At 38.7% G+C, this 23,021-nt stretch overlaps 2 protein-coding genes across 4 annotated transcripts; one reads left to right on the top strand and one right to left on the bottom strand.

Annotated features, from left to right (window-relative positions):
• Positions 1-66: 66 nt before the first annotated feature.
• antxr2b (ANTXR cell adhesion molecule 2b) lies at positions 67-13,035 on the bottom strand. 2 transcript variants are annotated; one of them, XM_046065989.1, is made up of 17 exons: positions 12,708-13,035; positions 11,845-11,916; positions 10,418-10,489; positions 10,166-10,247; positions 9,794-9,898; positions 9,182-9,250; positions 7,905-7,985; positions 7,721-7,781; positions 7,165-7,260; positions 5,383-5,452; positions 4,036-4,114; positions 3,581-3,676; positions 3,299-3,349; positions 2,380-2,475; positions 2,005-2,175; positions 1,700-1,780; positions 67-219 (listed from the first exon to the last, which is right to left on the bottom strand). In XM_046065989.1, the coding sequence occupies exons 1-17, from the start codon at positions 12,830-12,832 to the stop codon at positions 181-183; spliced, it is 1,446 nt and encodes a 481-aa protein (XP_045921945.1). In that variant the 5' UTR covers positions 12,833-13,035; the 3' UTR covers positions 67-180. The 2 variants fall into 2 exon arrangements, with proteins under 2 accessions (XP_045921945.1, XP_045921946.1); XM_046065990.1 differs by having other exon boundaries at positions 11,854-11,916.
• Positions 13,036-15,657: 2,622 nt separating this feature from the next.
• LOC123981302 (progestin and adipoQ receptor family member 3-like) lies at positions 15,658-21,234 on the top strand. Of its 2 annotated transcripts, none has more exons than XM_046066003.1 (7): positions 15,658-15,823; positions 16,383-16,626; positions 16,820-16,982; positions 17,931-18,086; positions 18,349-18,546; positions 18,807-18,897; positions 19,535-21,234. In XM_046066003.1, exons 2-7 carry the CDS (start codon positions 16,430-16,432, stop codon positions 19,675-19,677), a joined length of 948 nt encoding a protein of 315 aa, XP_045921959.1. In that variant the 5' UTR covers positions 15,658-15,823; positions 16,383-16,429; the 3' UTR covers positions 19,678-21,234. The 2 variants fall into 2 exon arrangements, with proteins under 2 accessions (XP_045921959.1, XP_045921960.1); XM_046066004.1 differs by lacking the exon at positions 15,658-15,823 and adding an exon at positions 15,953-16,148.
• Positions 21,235-23,021: the final 1,787 nt, after the last annotated feature.

Genomic DNA, 23,021 nt, shown 5'->3' with positions numbered 1-23,021 from the left:
GTTTTAACTGATACAAACACAAGTAATAAAACAGGTCAACGATACCTCAATGCAATAACACCAAGATATAAGTAAACACATTTATTTACAATACACATTGAATCTTAACGTTTAGCTCTTGAATGTGTCGTCCTTGGCCAAAAACTGTAAGTGAAAAGCGTTGATCCTCATGTTTGAACATCAGTGACTCTGAACTCTGGTGAAGTTAATGCAGCGGCCCTGGAGACAAACAAAAACAAAAGACAGACACTACATTCACATGTAGATACCTTCTGCAGTAAAATATTAACCAAAAATTTAGTTTTGAAACAGTATGATATATAACAACACAAGCAAGCAGAGTTAATGTTTTTGAATTAGCATAAATGCAAGCCATCATGATCCATTACCTGCCAAAATGTCAACATAATTTATAAATGAAAGAAAAAACCTTCAAATCAAGTAAAATGTTGCATCTTCTGCAGAAACCTGTTCACGTTTAAGCCTTGCACCTGCATCAGGCCAATTTCTTGCTTTAAAGGTTCAGTGTGTAATATTTAGGAGGATGTTTTCAGTGGTGTCCTTACATAATGAACCGTTTTTACCTTAGAATGAGGCATTTGTATCTACATACAGCACGGGTACCCTTACATGGATGTCAGCATGTTGTGCTGCCGTGTTTCTACAGTAACACCAACGGACAAAAGTCTCTACAGAGCGCATTTCATCACTACATTGAATACATACAAAGAAGAAGTAATGTTAGAAAGGGATGGTTGAGCGGTGACTGATGGTGCATTCATGTGGAGTTGGAATAACCAAATCTGTTTTTCCTCCTAAAATCTTTATTGCAAAGAGAGAAATAAAGTGTACATGGGACATATAGAAGTATACAGAACTTTGATTCGTGCAAAATCATGTATTGCATTTACATAGTTTGCTGTCCATGTAGAGGGAACTAGATGTATGTGTGTCCATGTCCATGTTGATTCCACATACCAACTTAGGAGCACATTAACACACCCTGAAGTTGGAAGAACGACTTCACAACTCAGGAAATGGGACCATCAGAAGAGCACATGAATGCACCGAACCACTAATTGTAATTTGCAACCTTCACCACTGAACCTTTAAAAAAACGCAGCCAAAATGCATTCTTCTTTTAACTATTTGGGCCCATGAGGGCATAACGCATTTAAACACTTGACCACAGTGTGAAAATGCAGCATCCTTCCAAATTTTATGCCATTTATGATTGAAATGTTGAAACACACAGAGGGACAAAATATGAAGATAAATCATCAATATCAGATCAGAAGAAAACAATCCTAAATCATTGGAGGGCCTGTAGCTTATTAAAGCTGTGTTTGATGACGCACTCTGCAAGCGCTGACATTTAGACTGTTATTTATAACAACTGAGTTGATTCAGTAAGCTGTTATTTGTCTGTTGGGTAGATAATTAGAGGGGGAAGAGTGATCCGTATCATTTTCTGTTATTGTCTAATCAAATCATTGTGGAGTCAAGAGGGTGGATCCATTTTCTCATCAAATTAACTGGTGACACTTCATAGCAAAAACTGTTTTATTCCTTGGTGACTGCAGACAGTTCGACTAAAAGAAATTACAACATATTCAAAATTAATAAGCAGCAATGTTTTCTTTCATCCGACTAAAGGGCTGAATTGTTTTCGGAGCGAAGTACTGCAGATGTTTCTCACCTTGTCCTGCGATGTCGGTCTCATGATTGCCACTCTGTTGTACTGTCTCCTCAGTAATGCCAGCAACGCATCAAAACGCCCCTAAAAATACAGATAAAGAATGTTCATCAAAGCATTTAGATATACATGTGTGCATGTGAAGGAACGGCAGTGATATATTGAGAATTATATATATTTGGAATTCTTGATGCGGTATATCTACCAATATGCAAGGTTGATGAGTACAAGTTCACACACTAAAGACAGACATCACCTAATGCAAAGAGATCATTAATGATTGGTGATTAATGAGGCTATTGTCTCACCTTGATGGGAGTATACCATTTGGACTGTTGGGGGTTGTAGACTGGAGGAGGTCGTGGTGGGGGTCGGGGTATGATGGGCTCCTCCACTTCCTCTGGCATGGTGATGACAGCATTTTTGGCTTTCTCTAGCCGTGACCCTTCCTCTGTGGACCCCTTCTCCCCCCAACGCACCTGCACACCACGGGTATAAATGTCAGACGTGTGTTAGTGGCAGCATGGTGTCAGAGACACTCAATCAACACAGATGAGATCTCCCCAATAATAATGTGTATGTTCATGAAAACTTCATTATAACGTTTAAGTTTGCCTAAATGAATGTTGGTAAAAATACAAAATTAAACTTAACTGATTAGTGTTTCTGTATTTTTATTTTACCTCCATGCGTTTGATCCCTCCAGGACCTCTGCCTCCATAGTATGAAGCATCCACTGTAGGCCACCTGTGTTTGGGCAAAAGATCTTCTTCTGGCTCCTTGAAAACAGAAGAAAATTCAAATAACATAACCTTTTAAATGATTACACAAAATTTTATACTGTTACTATCCAAAATTTTAATTATGATCTACATTTTAGGCCAAGGCATTCAGTCCTACACAAACTTAATATGAATATTAATGCTGTGACAAACATTTTGAAATGAGTCAACACCACGCTCAAGTGATGCAGTACCACTAAAGTCTTAAGCACAAGATCTATTCAAAAACTAAGCTTCCCTCTTCAAATGAAAACATTTTTCTACATTACGGTCTTAGCTAATGACACTATTTATATTATTTTATTAAAAAGAGAGTAAGGCTTAAAGAGAGGAATGTTTAGAAGTGTGTTTGCTTCATTCACGCGTATTGTGTAATGCACATAAAAGCCCACAAGGATTTATAAGACACTGAAAATGTAGTTGCAGTGGGGAAACATTTACCAGGAACATCACTTCTTATATGTAACACTACAATGCCAACAGAGAACTTTCTATAAAACAAATTTGCCACAAAAATAGATTCCCTTCCTTAAACACATAACTCAAGTTTTAAAATTGAATTTCTAGTGAAGGCTACATGCCAAAACATGGTGGTCTTGGCGTAAAGTCGCTCTTTATACTACTCTTTAAGTGTTGCTGGGTTTTTGACCTCTTCATACTTGTTTCTCTTCTCTTTCCTTCTATTCAGGAAATCCCTACTCTGCTTCTTGAAATACAGAGTCACTCCAGTCGCTTCCAAAATGGCAACACGTGGTAAACCCCAAGCTTTGAGCCGAAAATAATATTGTAAGAGAAATTTGTTTTTCAACTGTCTACTCACAATGACGGGAGGTGGGGGAGGTGGGCGAGAGGGGGGTGGGTCTCTGATCACCTGTAAGAAACAATACGACAAAGTAATAAAACAACAGTCCCTTAACATTGTCTACATGGACAAAAGAATAGCAGTGTTATGACAGGAACCCTGGCTAAATTGCAACACTAACTCAAAAAACTTAAACTTATTGGCTCCTTCTATAAATAACAATACCACATAACTGTAGCTCGTGCTTCCACAAGGCCTGAATTGGAGATATACGCACAAATACCTAGTGTGTAAACTCACCACAGTGCAGCAGAGAGGCCAGAACCACCAGAGTAAAACCAGAGCCAGTAACAGCAACAGAGCCAACAGCAACCAGAGCACCCAGGTCCCATCTGACTGCAACAAACACACACTAATCAGCAACAGACAACACCATACACCTGGAGATATGTTTATGTACCTTGTGTTGTTGTTACACTGGCGCCAATACAACTGAGCCATGTGTGTGTCTTTATTCAGAGATACGTATTTTCCCATTTTAAAGAGGCAAGTGTTCCTCCTCAATTATAACAGGAGACATGATGGGTAAAAGGTGACTGATTGGCTACACAAGAATGGCCTGTATTGATATTGTAAAGATGAAAGTATCATATCATGAGCTAATACTTTATTCTGAACTCTAGTATAAATTATGCAAATCCACCAATCTCCTTCAAACCTCAAACTAACCTGTCGTTTATATGATTGATACTCACACATGTTGTGGCGTAGATGGTGATGGGACTGGAGATGTAGGATTGTCCATTGTTCAGGCTAACCAGTACTTCAATGGATCTAACAATTATTAGACAGAATCACTGAAAACAACAAAAGAAGTTCATGCACACCTATTAACAGCTAGAGTACTTATTTTTGATTTAATTTTTCTGGTGATGCAGTGAATATTCAACCTCGTGTTTATGAAGCATCCCTTGTTCTGCCTCTTAATGAAGTGAAATACCCCTAAAGGAGGAGCACTGTTCACCATTTATTTTTTTATGTTAAGGGCTCATCAGCTACACAGTTTGAGAAGCACTGCCATTTAGTAACAGCTTTCTCAGTGTCAGTCACCCTGTTGACCTTCCAACATCATTAGCGCCAAGAACTTACTGAAAAAGGAAGCCATTGATATTGTTATCATTTTCTGGCCAGATTTCCTTGTTTTCAGTTATAGTTTGAAGTTAAATACTGTTGGGTTTCAACTTTTGAGATTGGACTCAACTAAGATAGTTTCCGCTTTGTCCATGAGAAATTCTACAAACTATGCACAAGTGTTTCAGGTTTGAGGGAGTGTTACAGAGTGGGTGAGACATGGAAAGTGGAAAGTGAGCAGTGACGGGGGACAGACAGAGAAAGAGCGCAGTTTGAAGTGGGTGAAGTTAAATCAGCTTTGACTCACTATCTAAATGCCACAGAGCTATTCTGGTCAGATTGGCTTCAGTTCACCCAACACTTTGAGCTGTTCGCAGATAGTTCTGCTGTAAACATTGTTCTGGTTTTGTCTCTCCATTATGCACACAACAAATTTCTCATTTCAACCACCTGTATTTGCACAGTCCGAGTGTTATGATTAGACAAAGGAAAAAATGTTGAGTAGGTAGTGATGTTATGAAATAATGTCACGCTAAATTGCTTTCCAGAAGGAGTTTGCTTTGACAAAAATGAATGTATTTTTCTATTTATGGCAAACACAGGCTCAGTATGAGTGAGAAAAGGCTGATATTCACAAGGGTTTTACAACAAAGAAGCTACAAACTAGAGAAAAACAAGGACAGATGAGACAAAAAACTGACCATGTGACCATGTATAATGAAAGTTTCGGTCACTACTGTGGGCATTCAAACACAAGTGTGGACATTTTTGTGGTTACTGTTTATTTTGTGGATGACTGCAACTGTACACCATTAATTTTAAATAATAATGACCAGAATGCTACACTGTTGTTACACAATAAATGTAGTTGTAATTACATGTTTAATTATAGTCTAGGTTTTTTGCCTTGTGCTGTCATCAAGCTCAAGCTTACGAACATTTTGTGTATATGCGCATGTGTGTTGACTTACTGTCCAACCTCATGCAGAGCAGGAGCTGGACACAGCAGATAGCCATCTTTAACTACTGTTGGCTTCTGGTCTGAGAAGAAACAGACAAACAGACAAACTCTGAGATATGTTACTGCCTATAAAGAAACAATTTCCAAGCAAAAACATTTTTTTTTTAATTAAATATGCAAAAGCTCCAAGCGGTTCAGTTGTAAATAGAAAAAAAACACAACACTTTTGCTTGCAAAACAAATTTGCCTCTTCATGCTCTCTTCATGCTGCTTATGGCAGTTTAACTCACTAGCTTAACAATCGATCATGGATGAGTGTACAGTCATGGCATTGGGACATAATCTAATTTTAAACAATTAGTAAAGAAAAGATGCAATATACCTTTCTATAGTAAATGTGTGTGTGTGTGTGTGTGTGTGTGTGCATATGTGTGTGGTGTGTGTGTGTGTGTGTGTGTGTGTGTGCATAATGCGTTGGTAGATGTAATAAACAATGTTGTACCGACAGTCATTACAGTCACTGGAGTCGCCTGAGGCCAAGTATAAACGGCCGTCGTTTGCATGAGGCCGAATGTGAGCGTTTGTTCAATCTCCTGGGAAGGGATGAAAGGACAGCATTGTAAGTGGGGGATAAGTGCTGTCTCAGCCCTCCTCCTCTGTTGAGATATGGTTTCTCTACTTTGGTGTAAATGGCTGCTATGGCTCCTCTTTCAAACCATCTGTCCTCCCTGTCCAAAAAACAAATGAACATTTTGTCCTTGAAAGAGTGTCCCTTATCCTTCAGATGTAAGTAGACTGCTGAGTCTTGACCCTTCTGTGATGAGCCATGTGTTTGTGTAGTGGTTGTTTTGTTTCCATATACAGGTCTGTGCATTCCTCACTGCATTGAACAGCATACACTACATTACTTTTCTTGTGTTTGGATGTATGGTCTGTCTGGTAGACCAGTATCTGTCTTAGCATGGTCCTAGGATTCAAACACACAGGGATGTGGAGTTTTTTGAAAATCCTCCTGAGTTTCTCGCATGCTCCAGACACTAATGTAATCACAATGTTGTTGCATTTCATCTTCTTTTCCTCATCACCCATAAGTGTTGGCATTTTTTCCTGGATGTTGTGGCTGTTTTCACAAAGGTCCAGTTTAGATATCTTCAAGCTTTAAGTAAATCCTTCAGGTGCTCCTATTCTTGGGCTTGGGCACTTGTTGGTATGTTATTACAGTCCAAGAAGGCCAAACTGTTGACTTTCTCTCATGTTACTGTCCACGAGATGTGTTCTGTGAAAGCTCACACTCCCTACATTATAAACATCACAGCCAGGGTTGCAAATGAACTGAAAGCAACAGAGTGATAGCAAAAAAGAAAGAATGAAAGATATTCCAGCAGAACATCTAGAAACAAACTGGTTAGAAGAAACCAAAGACAGTTATGTATTACCCCTTCATGTCCTCTCACTGACACTGCCCTTCCCCCCCATTGATCTTTTAATAGACTAATGAGACAGAGGAACATCTCCTCCCTCCTTTTGCTCTGTCTCATAATGTCTCCTCTGTTCACTGGATGAATTCAATAAAAAGCAGCCACTGTTTGTTTCTGTACGTCATAATTCTGACTTTCCACTGCAGCACAGAGATCAGCTCACTGTATCACATTTCACTTCATAGCTGATGTTATCCCAAAGTGCATAAGTAAACATGTAACAACGCCTCATTCCACATAGGTGCATCATTAGCATTCATAATCTATTATAGTAAAGTGTAGCATATCAGTTGAGTGAGTGCACATTTACTCACCGTATGTCTTTTGATTGACAGTGAGGGAGCAGAGAATGTTTTCTGTCCTCTTGGATCCGCTAAAGCCACTGCCCCTCAGCACCACATTGAAAGACTCTGGGAAACATCAGAAACATTACACAACTGTGACAATGTACTTAGACTGCAAACAGATACAACAATCATTAAATAACAAATATGGCGAATGAGCAAATTAAAGTCAACCAAACTAAGAGTCTACAGCCATGCTAGCAGCTTAGGCACAGCTCACAATGACAATGCTGACATGTTTAGCAGGTATGTTTACCAGAGATATAGATGCAAAGTAATGGGAATGTTATTACAATTCATCCTCTGGGGACCATGAATGTATGTACAACATTTCATGGCAATCCAACCAATTTTTGTTAAGATATTTCAGTCCGAATTAAAGTGGTGGATGAACCAACGTATCACTAGAGACACGTTGCTAGTGTGGTTAAAAATGCGTTTTACATCATTTATTTACACATGTTTTTTGATGCATTATTATATTCAAAACATTACATATGCAACAAACTCTTCCCCACTAACTTACCATTCACGCAAACACTCGACGGCTCTATTGTGAATACATCTGCGCATGTCTGCTTCAGGATCTGTGTGGAGATACAGATAACGGTAACAGCTCAGGTTGTATGGTTCTGGCACAGCATGATACCACTGTCGCACGGTGCGCCAATGAACGTGTTTGTGAATTGTTACAAGTGGCGTGACCTCACCGAGTTGACGATGTCTTTAAGGGCATGAAACCCGGACAGCACTGGGAAGACTTGTTCTGTGCCGTCTGCTATTTCAGCAAGCTGTGACAGAAATGAAAAGAACTACAGTTTGTGCACCTTTAATCTTTACAAATTTTTTTCAGTGTTCGTTTCTTGCCGCCTCTCTGGGAGGTATTCTGCTCATTTTTGTTAAGTGCCTTGGCAGTGATTAGGGAGGGAAAGTCGGTTTCTAGGAGATGAAAGCTCTGGGCAGCTGGCTGAAGCTTTCATCTGCTGCTTAAATGATAACAGGACAGGAAGCTTGTCTGGCATTATCTAATTAGAGAGTGATGTAATTATTTCCTCCTCAGACTGCAAAGTATACTAGCTCAGTAACCGGGCAGAAGAATGCTTGCTCTGGTTGACTACTGTAGACTTTCCTAGTCAGGCTTTATGCAATTTTGAAGCCATTCCTATATGCTTATTAATACTTATTATGCAGGTCAATACTGTCACCATAATGTGATAAAAGCTGCTGCAACACCAACACATAATGCAGGAATGATTCGGGGCGGGGGCTGTATAGAATGCTATTTTAAATTCAATATTGTGAGTATCTTCTCTCAACAAATATAATTACAGTTTTTCCGTTGCACTGTAGATTTTATTAAAGATAACTTATAACCTGATGTTGACTGTAGAAAATATCACATATCACAGCATTACTACAAACACTGCAGACCAATGGCTCTTAATCATGTTGGTGTTTTATGGGATAATGCATTTTTTCCCCTTTATATGCGTTACAGTTAACACAGTCAGCAGAAGACATAAGGACACATTAGGTTTCATCCTTACAGAGTTCATCCCAAACACAATGGTCCCTTTGAAAACCCAATACCTGTACAAGAAGACAACAAAGTCTCTGAAAACATGCTACCTTACAAAATGCATTCCATGTTTTTACATAAACTAAATTCAGCACAAACCATAAACTAGAAACCCCTGCCGGCTGCCTGCTCTTCTGTCCTTAGGAGGTTCCAGTTGAACTCACAAAGACTAAGCCATGAGGTCATGGTGTGTTAATAAATGTGGGCCAAAAACAGCAGCCTATTGAAGCTCTGACCACAACACATGCTGACACACACACACACACACACACACACACACACAGAAAGACAAATAAAACCTCAGTGTTTAAGCAACCAACAGTATCAGTAACGTAACAGAGAGAAGTGTTCTTTCCCACAGGCCAACAAGTCAAAGTAAAGAGAGAGGGGATACAAAAATCCTCCTACCTGTTTGTGGTCAAAGTCCATGACACCAACACAGTACACTCTGGCTCCAAACCCTCTGGCTTTGTCAGCCTGGAAAGCACAACACAAAGAGTGAAGTCCTCAGTTCAGCTTCTACTGAAACACAGTAAATCTATGTTTATGTTATCAGAAAAGAAATAATTGATAAAAGATCATATGACTGTTTTTATCTTCAGTCTTGTATATTCATTTTTAAAACTTACCACTTTCCAGACATACATACTCTAAGGTTTTAGAGTGATAAATGTTTCCTCCAAGCAACAACTGTCTCAGTTCATGCAACATGATACAAAAATCAACACGCAGACCCTTGAAACTGTTGTTAGAGTGTTGTAATTCAACAACACAGCAGAGCGATTGGAGTGTGTGCATGTGTCAGTGTGTCTCCTCAATGCAAACCGATGGCTGCTTGGAAAGAGTCATAAAACAATGGAACTCTTGGTGTTCAGGGATGGGATGCTCATTATGAACTTTAACATTATTTCCACACAGTATCGTTTTCACTCTTCATCCTACCTACCATAGCATTGTTATTAGAATGATCTTCTGTAAAGTGTGTGTGTGGGGCTGTGGGTGTGGGTTGGTGTTCGATACCTCCTGCAGACTCAGTTCAAAGGGGTAGACCTCCAGCTTGCCATCAGTCAGGATGATGATGATGCTGGATGACGGCGAAGTTTGTGCCTTCATCTGCTCTGACACCTGAAGAGAGAGCTTGCTGAAATATTTTCTGTTGCCAGATCTGGAACTGCTGGATACCACTGCACAGTATGACAGAACCAACATGGCACATAACCAACAGCTGTTTTTTTTGTCGTTTTAGAGATTTTACAACCCTTGTTCTAAAATCTAAGCAAATTCAGCCAGTTGATTGTGTTAAATTTCCCCTTTAAGTGGCAGTTTCTGTTGGAAACAACAAAGTGTCAAAGACCACAATGTTTGATGAGGCCTTTAAATGAGCGTACTTACCGCTTTCATGCCTTCGTGCATGTACGTTTCACCAGCAGGTTTGATTTGGCTCAGCTTCCTCAAACCCTCATCTATCATACCCCTGTGGAGCCAGACCACAAAACACAGAAAACGCAGTGCAAATAAAGACTGGTGTGATCTGGTTATCAGCGTTATGGTGTTAGATTTTCAGAGAGGAGGAATGGGTTAGGGAGTGAGGTAGAGAAGGAAAGAAAGAGAAGAGAGGGACATTTTAAAAACTGCGGACCGTACCTGTCTCCAGTTAGTGGCAGTATTACGACAGCTTTGGCTGAAAAGACAATGTAGGAAACCCTCATCCTGGGACTGAAACACACACACATACGCACACACATTATGTGAATCTACACAAGCAAACAACATCAGAAACTAGGTGCTTTTAAGGCCAATAATTGTAAGTGGTTTTGGAACTTAAGTCAACAAAAAGGATTCCCGTAAGTGCTATTACATATGAATGACAGAAAGGAGATTAAAACATCAATGCCAATAGGATTCCATGAAATAATGTGATAATACATGGTATACTGTATAATGTACTGAAACAGAAGATGACATAACTTGACATTACATGATTACATTACTTTTTGGGAAGGTATGCCAAGATAAAGTACAACACAAGACCCTTCTCCCTAGGTTTAGTTAGGGTATCTTTCTATATCTCTATATGCCCTTTTGTTACTGTTTGCACTGTCTGGTTAAATGCTGAATGTGCTGAGTGCAATGACAATGAATTTGAATCTAATCCACAGTAATAATATTATATGACATGAAGAACCGTAGCGAGCCACAATAATGCATGTGACATATGATATGCTTTATACATGCAACACTGCAACAGAGCATGACATGACATTATATGGCACTGACATAAAGATAAAATTTAACGTGATATGATGAAGCGCGTTGTAATGCAATGCCAAAATACAGCATTACTTTACTTTACATGACACTACATAACATGACAAAGCAAATAATACCATGCCGCATAATACTGTGGAACATGACATAAGTGAACACACCATGAAATTATCAATCAAGCAGAATTTCATTTTATTTCACGAAATATCTTCTTTTACTGAATCCAAATCACTAGACAACATCTCAAAAGACAACCCCTGTCGATGTTACTTCCTTTCTCTACCCTTCAGCCATGAATAGGGACAGGACTGTCTGTTGTGGTCTGCACCACTTTCAACATCTGCTGGATGTTTTGCTCTCATATTTAGCAACCAGCTATTAAACCTAAAGATATCACACACCCTCTGCACCATTACCCAGAGGGGTTTCGGAGCAGTTGGCCTTGTATGATGTCTGCTACCCAAAATAGACATGCCCTACTTTTCTACTCACTTATAATGTTTCTACTATAATTTAAAGACATATAAAGACTCCTGGCCCTTTAAATAATCTTTTTTCATTGGTTTAATTTCTGCTACATGACTCAAGTTCAATTTTAATTTTATTTTATCTGTCTGGTTGTCTGTAAAGACCATTTTCACTTTGTTTGGAACTGTGGTATATAAAGTTTTGTATTATTCCATATTTTCTGAGGCGATTTAAATACCGTAAAATCTGAGGAGGACATGAGAGGAGTAGGAGGCAGGAGAGAGAATGAAGGGATGACCATCACAACATTTAAAAAGCACAGCCACTTTACTTACCTGACAAACCTGTTGGTGAGCTGCTCCACAAATCCAAAGATCTCATCCCAGTGTCCCATCACACTGCCTGACCTGCGGAAACAGGCAGCACCAGGGTGATACTGTATATCAGATATACCCAAATGTGAAATATTAAATATATCCCAACACAAGATTTAACACCAAAAATGTCCAACTCAGGTGACAACAGTGGTGTAAAAACAGGGGGATGTCCATTAATCAATTAAACCAAACTTAATTTGTATATCTTATATTTTCTGTATACACATTATGTTTTGATGCTGCAACGACTGTTGTAAGCTCACTAAATAGAATAATTGCAATTCAAAATAAATTAAATGAAAACAGAAAAACAAATGCAAATGGTAGAAATACCTTTTTAAAAATTTTGTTTTATGTAGAAATCTCACATTTTATCAAGTTTTCTAAACTTTCCGTGCACCTCTATTGTTCAGATCCATCCAGACAGAAAAATGTTTTCCATGCATAAAAATACCAGGATGATGGTTTCTTTATTCTGTTGTTGTTGGAAAGTCTATTGAGCACTTCATTCTTAACAACTACCTAATACACTGAGAGGAACTCCGGGGGCTATAAAAGTGAACTTTTTCATGTAGGCTATACACCCCAACACTGATGGTCAGTACAGAAAACGATTAAAATAAACTCAGTCAAATCTGCAGTGAAGCAGCCAAGGAACAAGGGGACAAGGAAAGCTAAACACAGCCATACATGGAGAGGACTGAGTCAAGTGTCTCTGCACTTAGGAAGCAAATATTAAATGAATATACTGGTCTGTTCCCTGCTGGCTCCCTTACGCAAACACAAGCACGCAGACAGATAAAAGCGACACATTCTCTCACCTGTCTAATACAAAATAAATATCGAACGCTCCATCACAAGAAGCGTCGTCGCCGTCATGCGACGATGAATTCACAATGACACTTAGAAAAAATAGGATTTTGCAGAATATCCATATTCGATCCATAATCCATGCGTTTCATATCAACAGTGAGTTTGTTTTGAAAAAAACCACCCAAACAAATCAGCTGATGCAGCTAGCTACAGCATGAGTCCTTCCAACTTCACAACTTCATCCTGATGGTTCACATGTTGAGTCACTGCAGAGTGGAAGTGCAATAGGTTGAGAGTGTTCGCTGACGGCAAGATCACAGTGTAATAAACTGGGCTGGGCACGCAGCTGCTGCTGCACACTACTGTCACACTCCCCGGCATTAACAACAGAACACGACTTCCCTCACGATTCTTCAGATTAAAGTAGGGATCAAATACTAGCCCATATTAAAAAAAGAAAAAAATTCACTGACACTGCACATTCATGTACTGTGCTGTAAATGTAGCCTAATATGTAGGTATGCATATATTTAGCTATTTTAAAACCTTTTAGTGTTTTTCTGTTTTTCTTATCACTGGGGACAGCCGTTCATAAAATTAAATATAAATATACATACGTGTGTGTGTGTGTGTAAAAATGTTTGTATATGAGTACAAAGAAACAGTATAAAGTACATCAGTATAGTGTAAATATGACTTCATATTATGCTTATAATAAAGTCATACCATGTAATGTATGTTATAAATACAACAAAATAATCGAAATAATGTGTGAAAAAATAGTGAAATTTCATTCCTATGCTATATCTGACTCATTTATGCTGTGTTGTTTTGAAGGCAAGTCATTTATCTTCCTGTGTTGTAGATGCCCATTTCAAACTTGACTTTTAGTTGGCAGTGATTCTTAGTTGGCAGACAAACTGGCATAAATAGCGACTGCCCGAGATTACAAATATACAGAGAATGACAGACTGTTGGTTCAGTTGACTTAATAAAAGTAATAAAGAAAATATTTGACTGGACTTCATTTGGAAGGCAGCATTTTCTTCCTATCAAACAATCTCCTTGTTATTTGAAAAGTGTTTTTATTAGGGTGCGATATTTCAAGATTTAATAAAATTGCGCCTTTCAGTCAGTGATCAACTCAGCGGTGTTTCTTACAAAACATTTCTCATTCACTCATAAATCACTCCTCACACCTTCTGTGTACTGGATGCCTGATGTCTTTCTTTTCTTTTCAGGACAAACAAGTGCATCATGTTCCTGTAAATCTATTGCAGATGGAAAGTATTGAACAGACAAAAATGAACGCCCTTGGTGTGTCAGAGTGATTTACTGCCTTGCATGAGTCTGATCCAAAATGTGACTTCCCAAAAGCTGAATGTAAACCTACTCCTTTGTCTCTTGAGAGACTTGCCTTTTTGATTCTTCTCAGCAAGTCTCTTGTCCATGTCCATGTTTACACGAATATCATCAATCTAAGATGTTTGACACATTCCAGGAGTTCCTTTATGGTGAAGTGCTGTAATTACATATTTCTTTGTGTTTGCAGGGATACAATTCAAGCATGTGACTTTCAAGTAATTTAATAATATGTTTTATTTATAGAGCATTTTTTTATCCTACTCATAGACACTGTACATTGGTTAAAATATATAAGTTAAAAGGGTCATTAAAAGGCATAATAGGCCTACATATACAATACACATCTGTCAATCATATATTAAAAGCGGACCTGAAAAGATGGGTTTTGATTAGTGATTTTAACGTGGACGGGTCAGACAGTCTCAGATGTGTTTGGGCAGAGAGTTCCAGAAGGATGGGGCAGCTATGGAAAAGCTCTGTCGCCCCAGGTCTGATGCTTGGTCCTGAGAGGCAGAGACAGGAGGTTGGCGTCAGAAGAGTGGAGCTTATGGGAGGGAGTGTGTCGGAGGAGCGGGTCAGTTAGTTAGGGGCCCTGGTTATGGAGGGCTTTGTGAGAGAGGAGAAGGATTTTGAATGAGATTTGTTGTGGAACAACATTAAGGAGGATGAATTCATGACAGCGTACAACTCAAATAATAACACTCCAAAGTCATTGTGTCGGTAAATGGCCTTGAGCAAGGCCCTGAACCCCTAACTACCTTGGGCAAGACCTGCTTGTGGCGCCAACTACTTGCTCTGACATCTTTCCATACAGTAATGCATGTGTATGGGTCCTGTTTGTGCATGTGTGTGTGTGTGTGTATATATAATAACTACAGAGTGAAAAAAATGTAATTTCCCTTACATACGGATTATTTACGTATGTCTTCTTCTTCTTCTTCTTCTTCTTCTTCTTCTTCTCAAAGCTACTTAAAGTGGAAATTAAAGGAAAATAAACTTAAAATTGGAAATGCAGGTGGATGGATACCTGTGTGCCACAAAAATGGACTGGTTTGTTACTTCCAGGTAAAAAGGACTGATCGCAGAAAGGAAGTATCACCAAATGCTCTGCTTGGGCCTCAGTTGAAAAACAAAACAGAGACAGTGTTTCTTCATACCACAGCTGATGAAGTTTGAACAGTGCGTGACCACAGTCAATCAAAGCCAAAACAGACGAAATTGTTTAGGGTGTGACCACAAGTCCAGCTTATTAAATGAAAGGCACTTACACTGTCAGTAATCACTTTGCTTTATAATTATATAAAGCATATAATAAACTGTTGCCATAAGCAAGGGCGTGATTTTCATGTTAGCTTTGGTGGAGCTATACTGTGAACTGATCAAACTACTACAATAAACCATGAACCTTCTTTAGAATATGTAATGCTTAAAATGAGAGGGGATGCTGAATTCTAAGCCTTTGAGAAATTAATTTAAAATAGGGTTTAAGAGATATTTTGCAGGAAACAAGAGATTGCGTTGTTTCTAAGTGGAATAAATGGCTGCAGGTGCAGTCCTCCAATTGTACCAGTTGGTGGCAGTAACGCACCGTTTCGTCGTTTACTGTCAACATAAGAAAGAAGAAGATAGGCTTGCTTTTGCTTTGTTTGTTTTTTATACTAAAATGTGATTTCTTTTTAACGCGATGCCAGCTTTATAGCCATTCGGACATGGCTGAGTTGCTTGAACGGGGACATCGACAGTCAGACTGCGACTAATGGTGAGCTTTTTAGCCCTGATTTCTATCAGTTTAGCTGGCTAAAATAGTGCCTGTAAAGGTTAACGTTAACGCAAACTAGCCGGGGTTTAGCCTGCTAACATGGCTGGACAATAACAAAAGGGTCTGACAGGTTGACGATGTTTCGCTATTGTAAAAGCTGTAAGTTATCTCAAAGGGAAAGAGGTGATAGAGTCTGCGTTGAAGAGTCAACATAAGATAAGATAAGATGTTTCTCCGCAGGGGAAATTCAAATTGGCACAGCAGCACTTGGGAACAAAATACAATATAAGTAGAATCAGTGACCCATAATGCGGATCTGGGACAGGTAAACAAATCCTTTTGGGTGGAGAATACCAACGTTAGATTTAGCAAGCTTACATGTAAACACGTGATTAATACACCTTTTAAACGGGGTAAATCATCACTGGCTGTTGTGTCTGCTCTTGAATCTTTATCTCGTCACTTGATAAACTATTTATTTAACAATATGAATTAAATTAAAATGAACTAAATGGAGAGCTTGTGGTGGTTTCTCTTTTCTTCTCTCCTCCAAACTCAGCTTTAACATCCCCAGCTTCGCACTGTACCAGAGGAGCAGAGGACAAGATGCTACTGAAGATGCCCCAGAAGCTGCTGAAGACTGCCCACTACATCGAGCTGGGCAGCTACCAGCACTGGCCGGTGCTGATACCCCAGAGGATAAGGCTGTACACCTATGAACAAATCCCCCTCTTCCTCAAAGAAAACCCCTACATTACAGACGGCTACAGGGCTCACCTGCCCTCCAAGCTCTGCCTGAGGAGGTGGGAGTCATGTTGGAAATGTGTACTTTTACATACCAGTGATGTCCAATTGAGTATTAATTTTGCTACTCTGTTGAAAGAACTTCTGTCTTGTGTTGTTAATGACTTTATAGCTTATACTGGTGTGTGTTAATTTGCATACAGACTGGCCCTTTTGACATATGCGTGTCTTTGTTCCTTTTTTCTCTTGCAGTATTTTCATTCTGTCCAATGAGACGGTGAATATCTGGAGCCACCTTCTGGGTTTCCTGCTCTTCTTCTCTCTGGCAGTCAACGACCTCTCCTCAGTGTTGCCAGCCTCTGGAGCAAACAGAGAGGACTATGTCATCTACGCTATAGGGCTGTTCTGCTTCCAGGTAAAACTTATTTGGCTGTGTGCACTGCAGAGTGACAAAAGCTGCAATTTTCATCTCCTTGTGCTATCTGAGAAAGTGTTGTACTATCATCCACACATTGTTGCTTCAAAATAAAACTGAATGCAAAGATGCTGTTCAACAAGAGCAATGCCTTTTGCCATTTTGACAGCCATGCAGCATGCTCCAGGCTTAAGAAAATAAGGTTTCCTCCCAGCAATGTGCATAATCTGCAGGTGTATGTCTGTAATTTTACGAACAGTATTTACTGTTGGCCTTTCCTGTTTTTTGCAGCTGTTCTTAAGAATGAGTATATTATGAGCTGTGTATATGATTAGTAATGTACGCAGTGTCCTGTGTTACAGTATATTTGTATGGCTTAACAGACTTATTTATGTAGGTTCACCTTTCTTGCCACAGGGCGCAATCAGTTCACCTCTTCCCACCAAGGTGTGTAAGCTATGTGTAGGTGTAACTGTTAACTAGAGGTGGGGCACAGTGTGCTGTATTATAAAGAGCTTCAGTAGGAATAGTGGTGTAATTCAGAGTCCCTTTTGCTGTGTACAGTTTGTGTTGCAGGTTATGTAGCAGCTGATAATGGGATTGGGAACTTCATGTTAATGCAATAAAAATTAGTGTGATTCACATTTACATTAAGTTTATAGTGTAGTGTATGTTACCCTCCCATCCTCCTCCTAAAACCCCTTTCTCTTGTCCCTAGAAGTGCATGTTTTGTATCTAGATTGTCCTTACAAATCATTATTTCATGAGATAAGTTTATGTATTACAGTCCCAGAAGGATTTTGTTGACATATAATCATAAAAGGTGAAACATAGCAAAGAGATTTACTCGATGAATCCAACAATGACATCCGTTAAAAAAAGTCTTTAAACATAAATAATCTCAAGTGATAATCCAGTCTGTAATGACACCGTGTGATTTCCTCCCAGGTGTGCATGTTGTGTTCTGTGGGGTATCACCTGTTCTCGTGCCACCGATCCGAGAAGACTTGCCGTCGCTGGCTGGCGTTGGACTACGCAGGCATCTCTGTTGGTATCCTGGGCTGTTATGTACCTGGGATCTTCTACGCTTTCTACTGTAATGCTGTAAGTGTGAACACTCAAGATGATGACTTGTGTCACAGAGATTGTCGACCTTTTTATAATATGGCTTTTGTAGAGGAATTGGCAATGCATGGGTACTGTCTGAACATGTTTAGGCAAAGATATGCGCATACGTGAAGTTGGAAAAATGATCTTATTCTGAATTTCCACCATAAGATCAGATATTCTTTCCCTCTAGATATTACACTAATAAAGAAACCGATCTGTTAGACTGTATGTAATCGGTTCCGTTCCCATCTTGCAGTTCTGGCGACAGGTCTACCTCCTGACAGTGCTGTCCCTGATCCTGGCCGTCTTCTGCGCTCAGGTCCACCCCCGTTACCTCAGCAATGACTGGCGGCGAATACGGATGATGATCTTCTGCTGTGTGGCTGGCATCAGTGTGATTCCTGCGTGCCACTGGGTCTGGCTAAATGGAGGATTCACCTCTGACGCTGTACAGGTCAGGAAATACAGTAACATTAGAAAACAAGCAAAGTGAGAGCGCACGTATGTATGCTCTCATACAGATTTATGTAAGCTCACACTTTATTATTTTTTTGTTGTTTTTTTTTTACACCTACACTATTTCAGAGCTTTATTAGGATAAATGTTCCTCAAGTGGTCGTGATTTTTACTCTTGCTTTTATTTTAAGTCTGAACTCAATAAGCGTCAGTCATGAATCTCGGCACTGAAAACTTTGGTTTTCATTTGATGTACAGCTGTTCCTGCCTCGTGTGATAGTGATGTACCTGATAGCTGGATTTGCCTTCCTGTTCTACGTCACCAAGATCCCTGAACGTTATTTCCCTGGTGAGTCCTTTGCCTCGCTCTCTGTGTTTGTGTACAAGCCTGAAGTGGGGAGCTGTTAAACCAAGTGAGACATTTGGTCAACTGAACAAGAAAAATATTTGTAAATGAGATTACTTATTATTATTGGAACAGAATCACATGCTCTGTCCTCAGTGTAAACAGAAAAAAACACCACTAGAGGTCATCATATCTGAGGTTTACTGCTGACATCGTCTAAGAGATGTAAAAAATGAACAAATTAAAATATTTCACCATATATTATCTTCTGAAGGCAACGCTTCCATAAATGTCTAAATAATGTGCTTGTGTACCGCAATAAACTTTTTAACCCGTGACATCCATGCAGTAAGTTTGTCAGTAGAGAGGTGAGACATGCACACAGAAAAAATAATTGATAACTGATTTCCATTGCATTCTTCATGTAAACTAATATATTTTACAGAGTATTGATACTCTAATTAGTCAGTGTTAATATTGTTAATTGTTAAACACTCACTATATTGTTTCAGTAGCATTTCTAACTTCTTTTAAATTCCCACCTTATGAAAAAAAGTAAGAGAAAGTTAAGGTAAGAAAACGAAATGTTCTTCCATGAGGCCCATTATGAACATGTTTTATCCCCCTTCTCCTCTCCTAGGCCAGCTGAACTACCTGGGTGCCAGCCACCAGGTGTGGCATATACTGGTGGTGGTAATGTTTTACTGGTGGCATCAGACAGCTGTACACATCATGCGCTTCAGGCACAGTCAGGCCTGCCCGACGCGGACCAGCAGTAGCTAAGTGAAGCCGATCAAATAATGCTATAGGAAGGCAATCAGTTGCAGGCTAATAATTATTAGCAGACATCAGTGAGTCTCTCTGTGTTAATATTCTACGTAAAGATTTTTTAACCACAAACTACCAGACACTCCTTACTGTTAGCTTCTAAGGTAGAGAGGAGAGTCTGACCGTAGCTGTTAGCTTTCACTGAGCCGTCTGTTACTGTGTGGCTGCTTGTAAACTGGCCAACTGTTAAAGGCAGTATATACTGTCTCCAACGGTAGATATCAGCAAAGGGTGTCTAGGAGCTACCGTAAATCTTAAATTCTTTTAACAAAAGGTGAACTAAAATAAAGCGTGAAACCCTCGATGCATGACGCAGGAGTTAAAATGTATTCATAGAAACAGGCTACGTTTTTAATTGGTGATCATGTTATCTCTCTTGGTTGGTTTAGATTGTGATTTTTGTTTGTACAGATGTTTTAAACTATAAGGATTCTTTTGAATCAAACATAATAGCCCACTTGAACATTGACTTTTTGTACATCTAAATTTGTTTTATCTGTCAGTTCTTACAAGAATAGGTTATGAGAAATGTCTTGGTGAAAGGTGGAAAGCACAAGGAGAAAAAACATGACGACTAGAAATTCAACATTAGGACACTCTGTTGCTTGTGTCTTGGAGAAACAATGTCTCAATACCTCGAGTATTTGAAGCTATTGAACAAATAATTAATGGTCAGTCAATCTGCAATATCTAGAAAAGAAAAACTGCAGGAACCTTACTTAAGCTGCAGTGCATTGTGTTCTTAGCACTGCTTGATTTGTGTCTTTTTTTTCTTCTTTTGTATATTTTTTTTTTATTTTGTGTGTACTTTTTTTGTCTTTGGAATAAATAAGGAGGCAGTTTAGAGGAAAAAAAAAAAAAAAAAACTTTAACTCTTTACACTAGCCAAAGCCAGTATCTCAATTTGGACTGCACTAGGCTAGGCAAGGTGTCAAATTAGCCTAAATATACTCATTATCGCCAATGTGTTGAGTTTTCCTAATTTGCCTATTGCAAAACATCATTATTGTCTATTTTATGCTACTGTTTATATAAGGCCAGTGTAAAGTGTTACAGTTACCTTTCTTTCCACAGGACACTTTGGGACAGTTACAAATATTTATGTTTTGTTTCATGTTTTGTGTTGTTTTTTTTTTTACATAATTTCAATCATGTGTGTGCTTAATTTGCCTTATTATGTTTGCGTATTTGTACTGTATGCACACTTACTGTTACAATCTGTTTTTGGTTGGCCATAAACCAAAAAAATTATCAAACTCAGACCAATATGATCTTTGCTGTTACACCACAATGCCAGTATGTTACCCCCCCACCCATTTTTAGATAATATATAATAATATTTAGAACAAGTTATGAAATTAAGTTGCTGCAGAGCTGGAAAATACACTGTACAGGTGCTGAAAGAAGTGACTTTATTTTGCCTTTATGAGAGTGTTTATATTTTTCAACGTGACCCTGTGATTATCATAAACTGCTTTATCTTTTTTTTTGAATGAGCTCATGATTGTTTCATCCTGTGTTTGGGTTTTTCTTGAATATCATTTGTATGATAAATCGTTGGCACTGACTTACAAGATATATAATATTTATTTCAGTGCCTATGTGAAAATATATTTTTTAAACATTTTGAATGAATAAAGAATGCTGGGACAAAAACTGTCCCAGAGTCTTGTTTTTTTGATAGCTCTGTATTGCTCCACGTTTAGTTTGTATTAATAGCAGGAAACCAATAACCTCTGATAATTGGAGCACATTAAGACATGAAGGAAAGCTGAGTACAGTGGCGTCCCATGCCTGTTTATGCTGTTCATATTATTGAACAATAGAGGGCAGCAATGATAGAAAAGTTTGCATCAAGTTGACTTCAAAGTAGATCAACATCTTCTGATATTTCTCATATCACACAAAATGAATAATTTGTTGCCCTGTTGGCTACTGCAGCCATCCATTGTCTTCTATGGAGGTGAATGTCTTTCAGAGAGGAGGTGTTTCTCTTCACCCAGTGTTGAGTTAGCCATTGAGCTAGGAGAATATAACATGGATAGAAAATAGTAGTAGTAGTAATAATAATAATAATAATAGCAATAAAAGAAACAAAGGATAAATATATAAACATGAGTACAAATAAAAGCATACATATTAAAACGGATAAGAAATAAGAGCATCAACATAACAGGAGAAAAAGTCAAAATTAAATAAAAGCAAATAAGATAACTAGCTGACTAAGCACTTCAATTGTAACCATAATCTTAAGCATAAGATGGGTCTAAGAAGCCAGAAATATACTGTAAATCCTCCTCTGCCTAACATTACTATTGTGCACGAGCACTATATCAGCTGCTTCCAATTTATTTAAAAAAAACAAGGGAAAATGTTTGTTTTTTCCTTTTTTTCATTCCTGTCTGATGGCAATGCTCTCACCCAGACTGACCACTGACTTTGTAAATGTGATAATTATGTTAGAAAATTATATACCATCTCTAAATCACCTCATGCAGTAATGAACATGTGTGCAACTGATGTCAGAAACAGTAATGATGGGAAGTAATCCTGACCTTACAGTTGGCTTTGAATTGATTTTCACTGGGTTTACGAGGACATTTCAGTACAGGTGCTGGTCATATACAGTAATTAGAATATCATTAAAAAGTTGATTTATTTCAGTAATCCCATTCAAAAAGTGAAACTTGTATAATGTATACATTCATTCCACACAGTCTGATATATGTCAAGTGTTCATTCCTTTTAATTTTGATGATTATAACTGACAACTAATGAAAACCCCAAAATCAGTATGTCAGAAAATTTTAATATTGTGAAAAGGTTCAATATTGAAGAAACCTGGTGCCACACTCTAATCAGCTAATTAACTCAAAACACCTGCAAAGGCCTTTAAATGGTCTCTCTGTCTAGTTCTGTAGGCTACACAATCATGGGGAAGACTGCTGACTTGACAGCTGTCCAAAAGACGACCATTGACACCTTGCACAAGGAGGGAAAGACACAAAAGGTCATTGCTAAAGAGGCTGGCTGTTCACAGAGCTCTGTGTCCAAGCACATTAATAGAGAGGCGAAGGGAAGGAAAAGATGTGGTAGAAAAAAGTGTACAAGCAATAGGGATAACCGCACCCTGGAGAGGATTGTGAAACAAAACCCATTCAAAAATATGGGGGAGATTCACAAATAGTGGACTGCAGCTCAAGTCAGTGCTTCAAGAACCACCACGCACAGACGTATGCAAGACATGGGTTTCAGCTGTCACATTCCTTGTGTCAAGCCACTCTTGAACAAGACACAGC

Source organism: Micropterus dolomieu, linkage group LG13 (assembly GCF_021292245.1).
Source record: "Micropterus dolomieu isolate WLL.071019.BEF.003 ecotype Adirondacks linkage group LG13, ASM2129224v1, whole genome shotgun sequence".
In the NCBI taxonomy this organism is placed as follows: Eukaryota; Metazoa; Chordata; class Actinopteri; order Centrarchiformes; family Centrarchidae; genus Micropterus; species Micropterus dolomieu.
Note: the sequence above shows the minus strand (reverse complement) of the source record. Positions and strands in the feature narration are given on the sequence as shown.

Excerpts from the sequence above, each read along its gene's own strand:
- antxr2b (XM_046065989.1), bottom strand. The coding sequence starts at position 12,832 with ATGGATCGAATATGGATATTCTGCAAAATCCTATTTTTTCTAAGTGTC. Across the intron at positions 9,899-10,165 it reads TGCACGAAGGCATGAAAGCG|GTGTCAGAGCAGATGAAGGC; the intron begins GTAAGTACGCTC and ends CTCTCTCTTCAG. Across the intron at positions 7,261-7,720 it reads GTCGAGTGTTTGCGTGAATG|AGTCTTTCAATGTGGTGCTG; the intron begins GTAAGTTAGTGG and ends GATGTTTCCCAG.
- LOC123981302 (XM_046066003.1), top strand. The coding sequence starts at position 16,430 with ATGCTACTGAAGATGCCCCAGAAGCTGCTGAAGACTGCCCACTACATC. Across the intron at positions 18,087-18,348 it reads ACGCTTTCTACTGTAATGCT|TTCTGGCGACAGGTCTACCT; the intron begins GTAAGTGTGAAC and ends CCCATCTTGCAG. Across the intron at positions 18,547-18,806 it reads TCACCTCTGACGCTGTACAG|CTGTTCCTGCCTCGTGTGAT; the intron begins GTCAGGAAATAC and ends TTTGATGTACAG.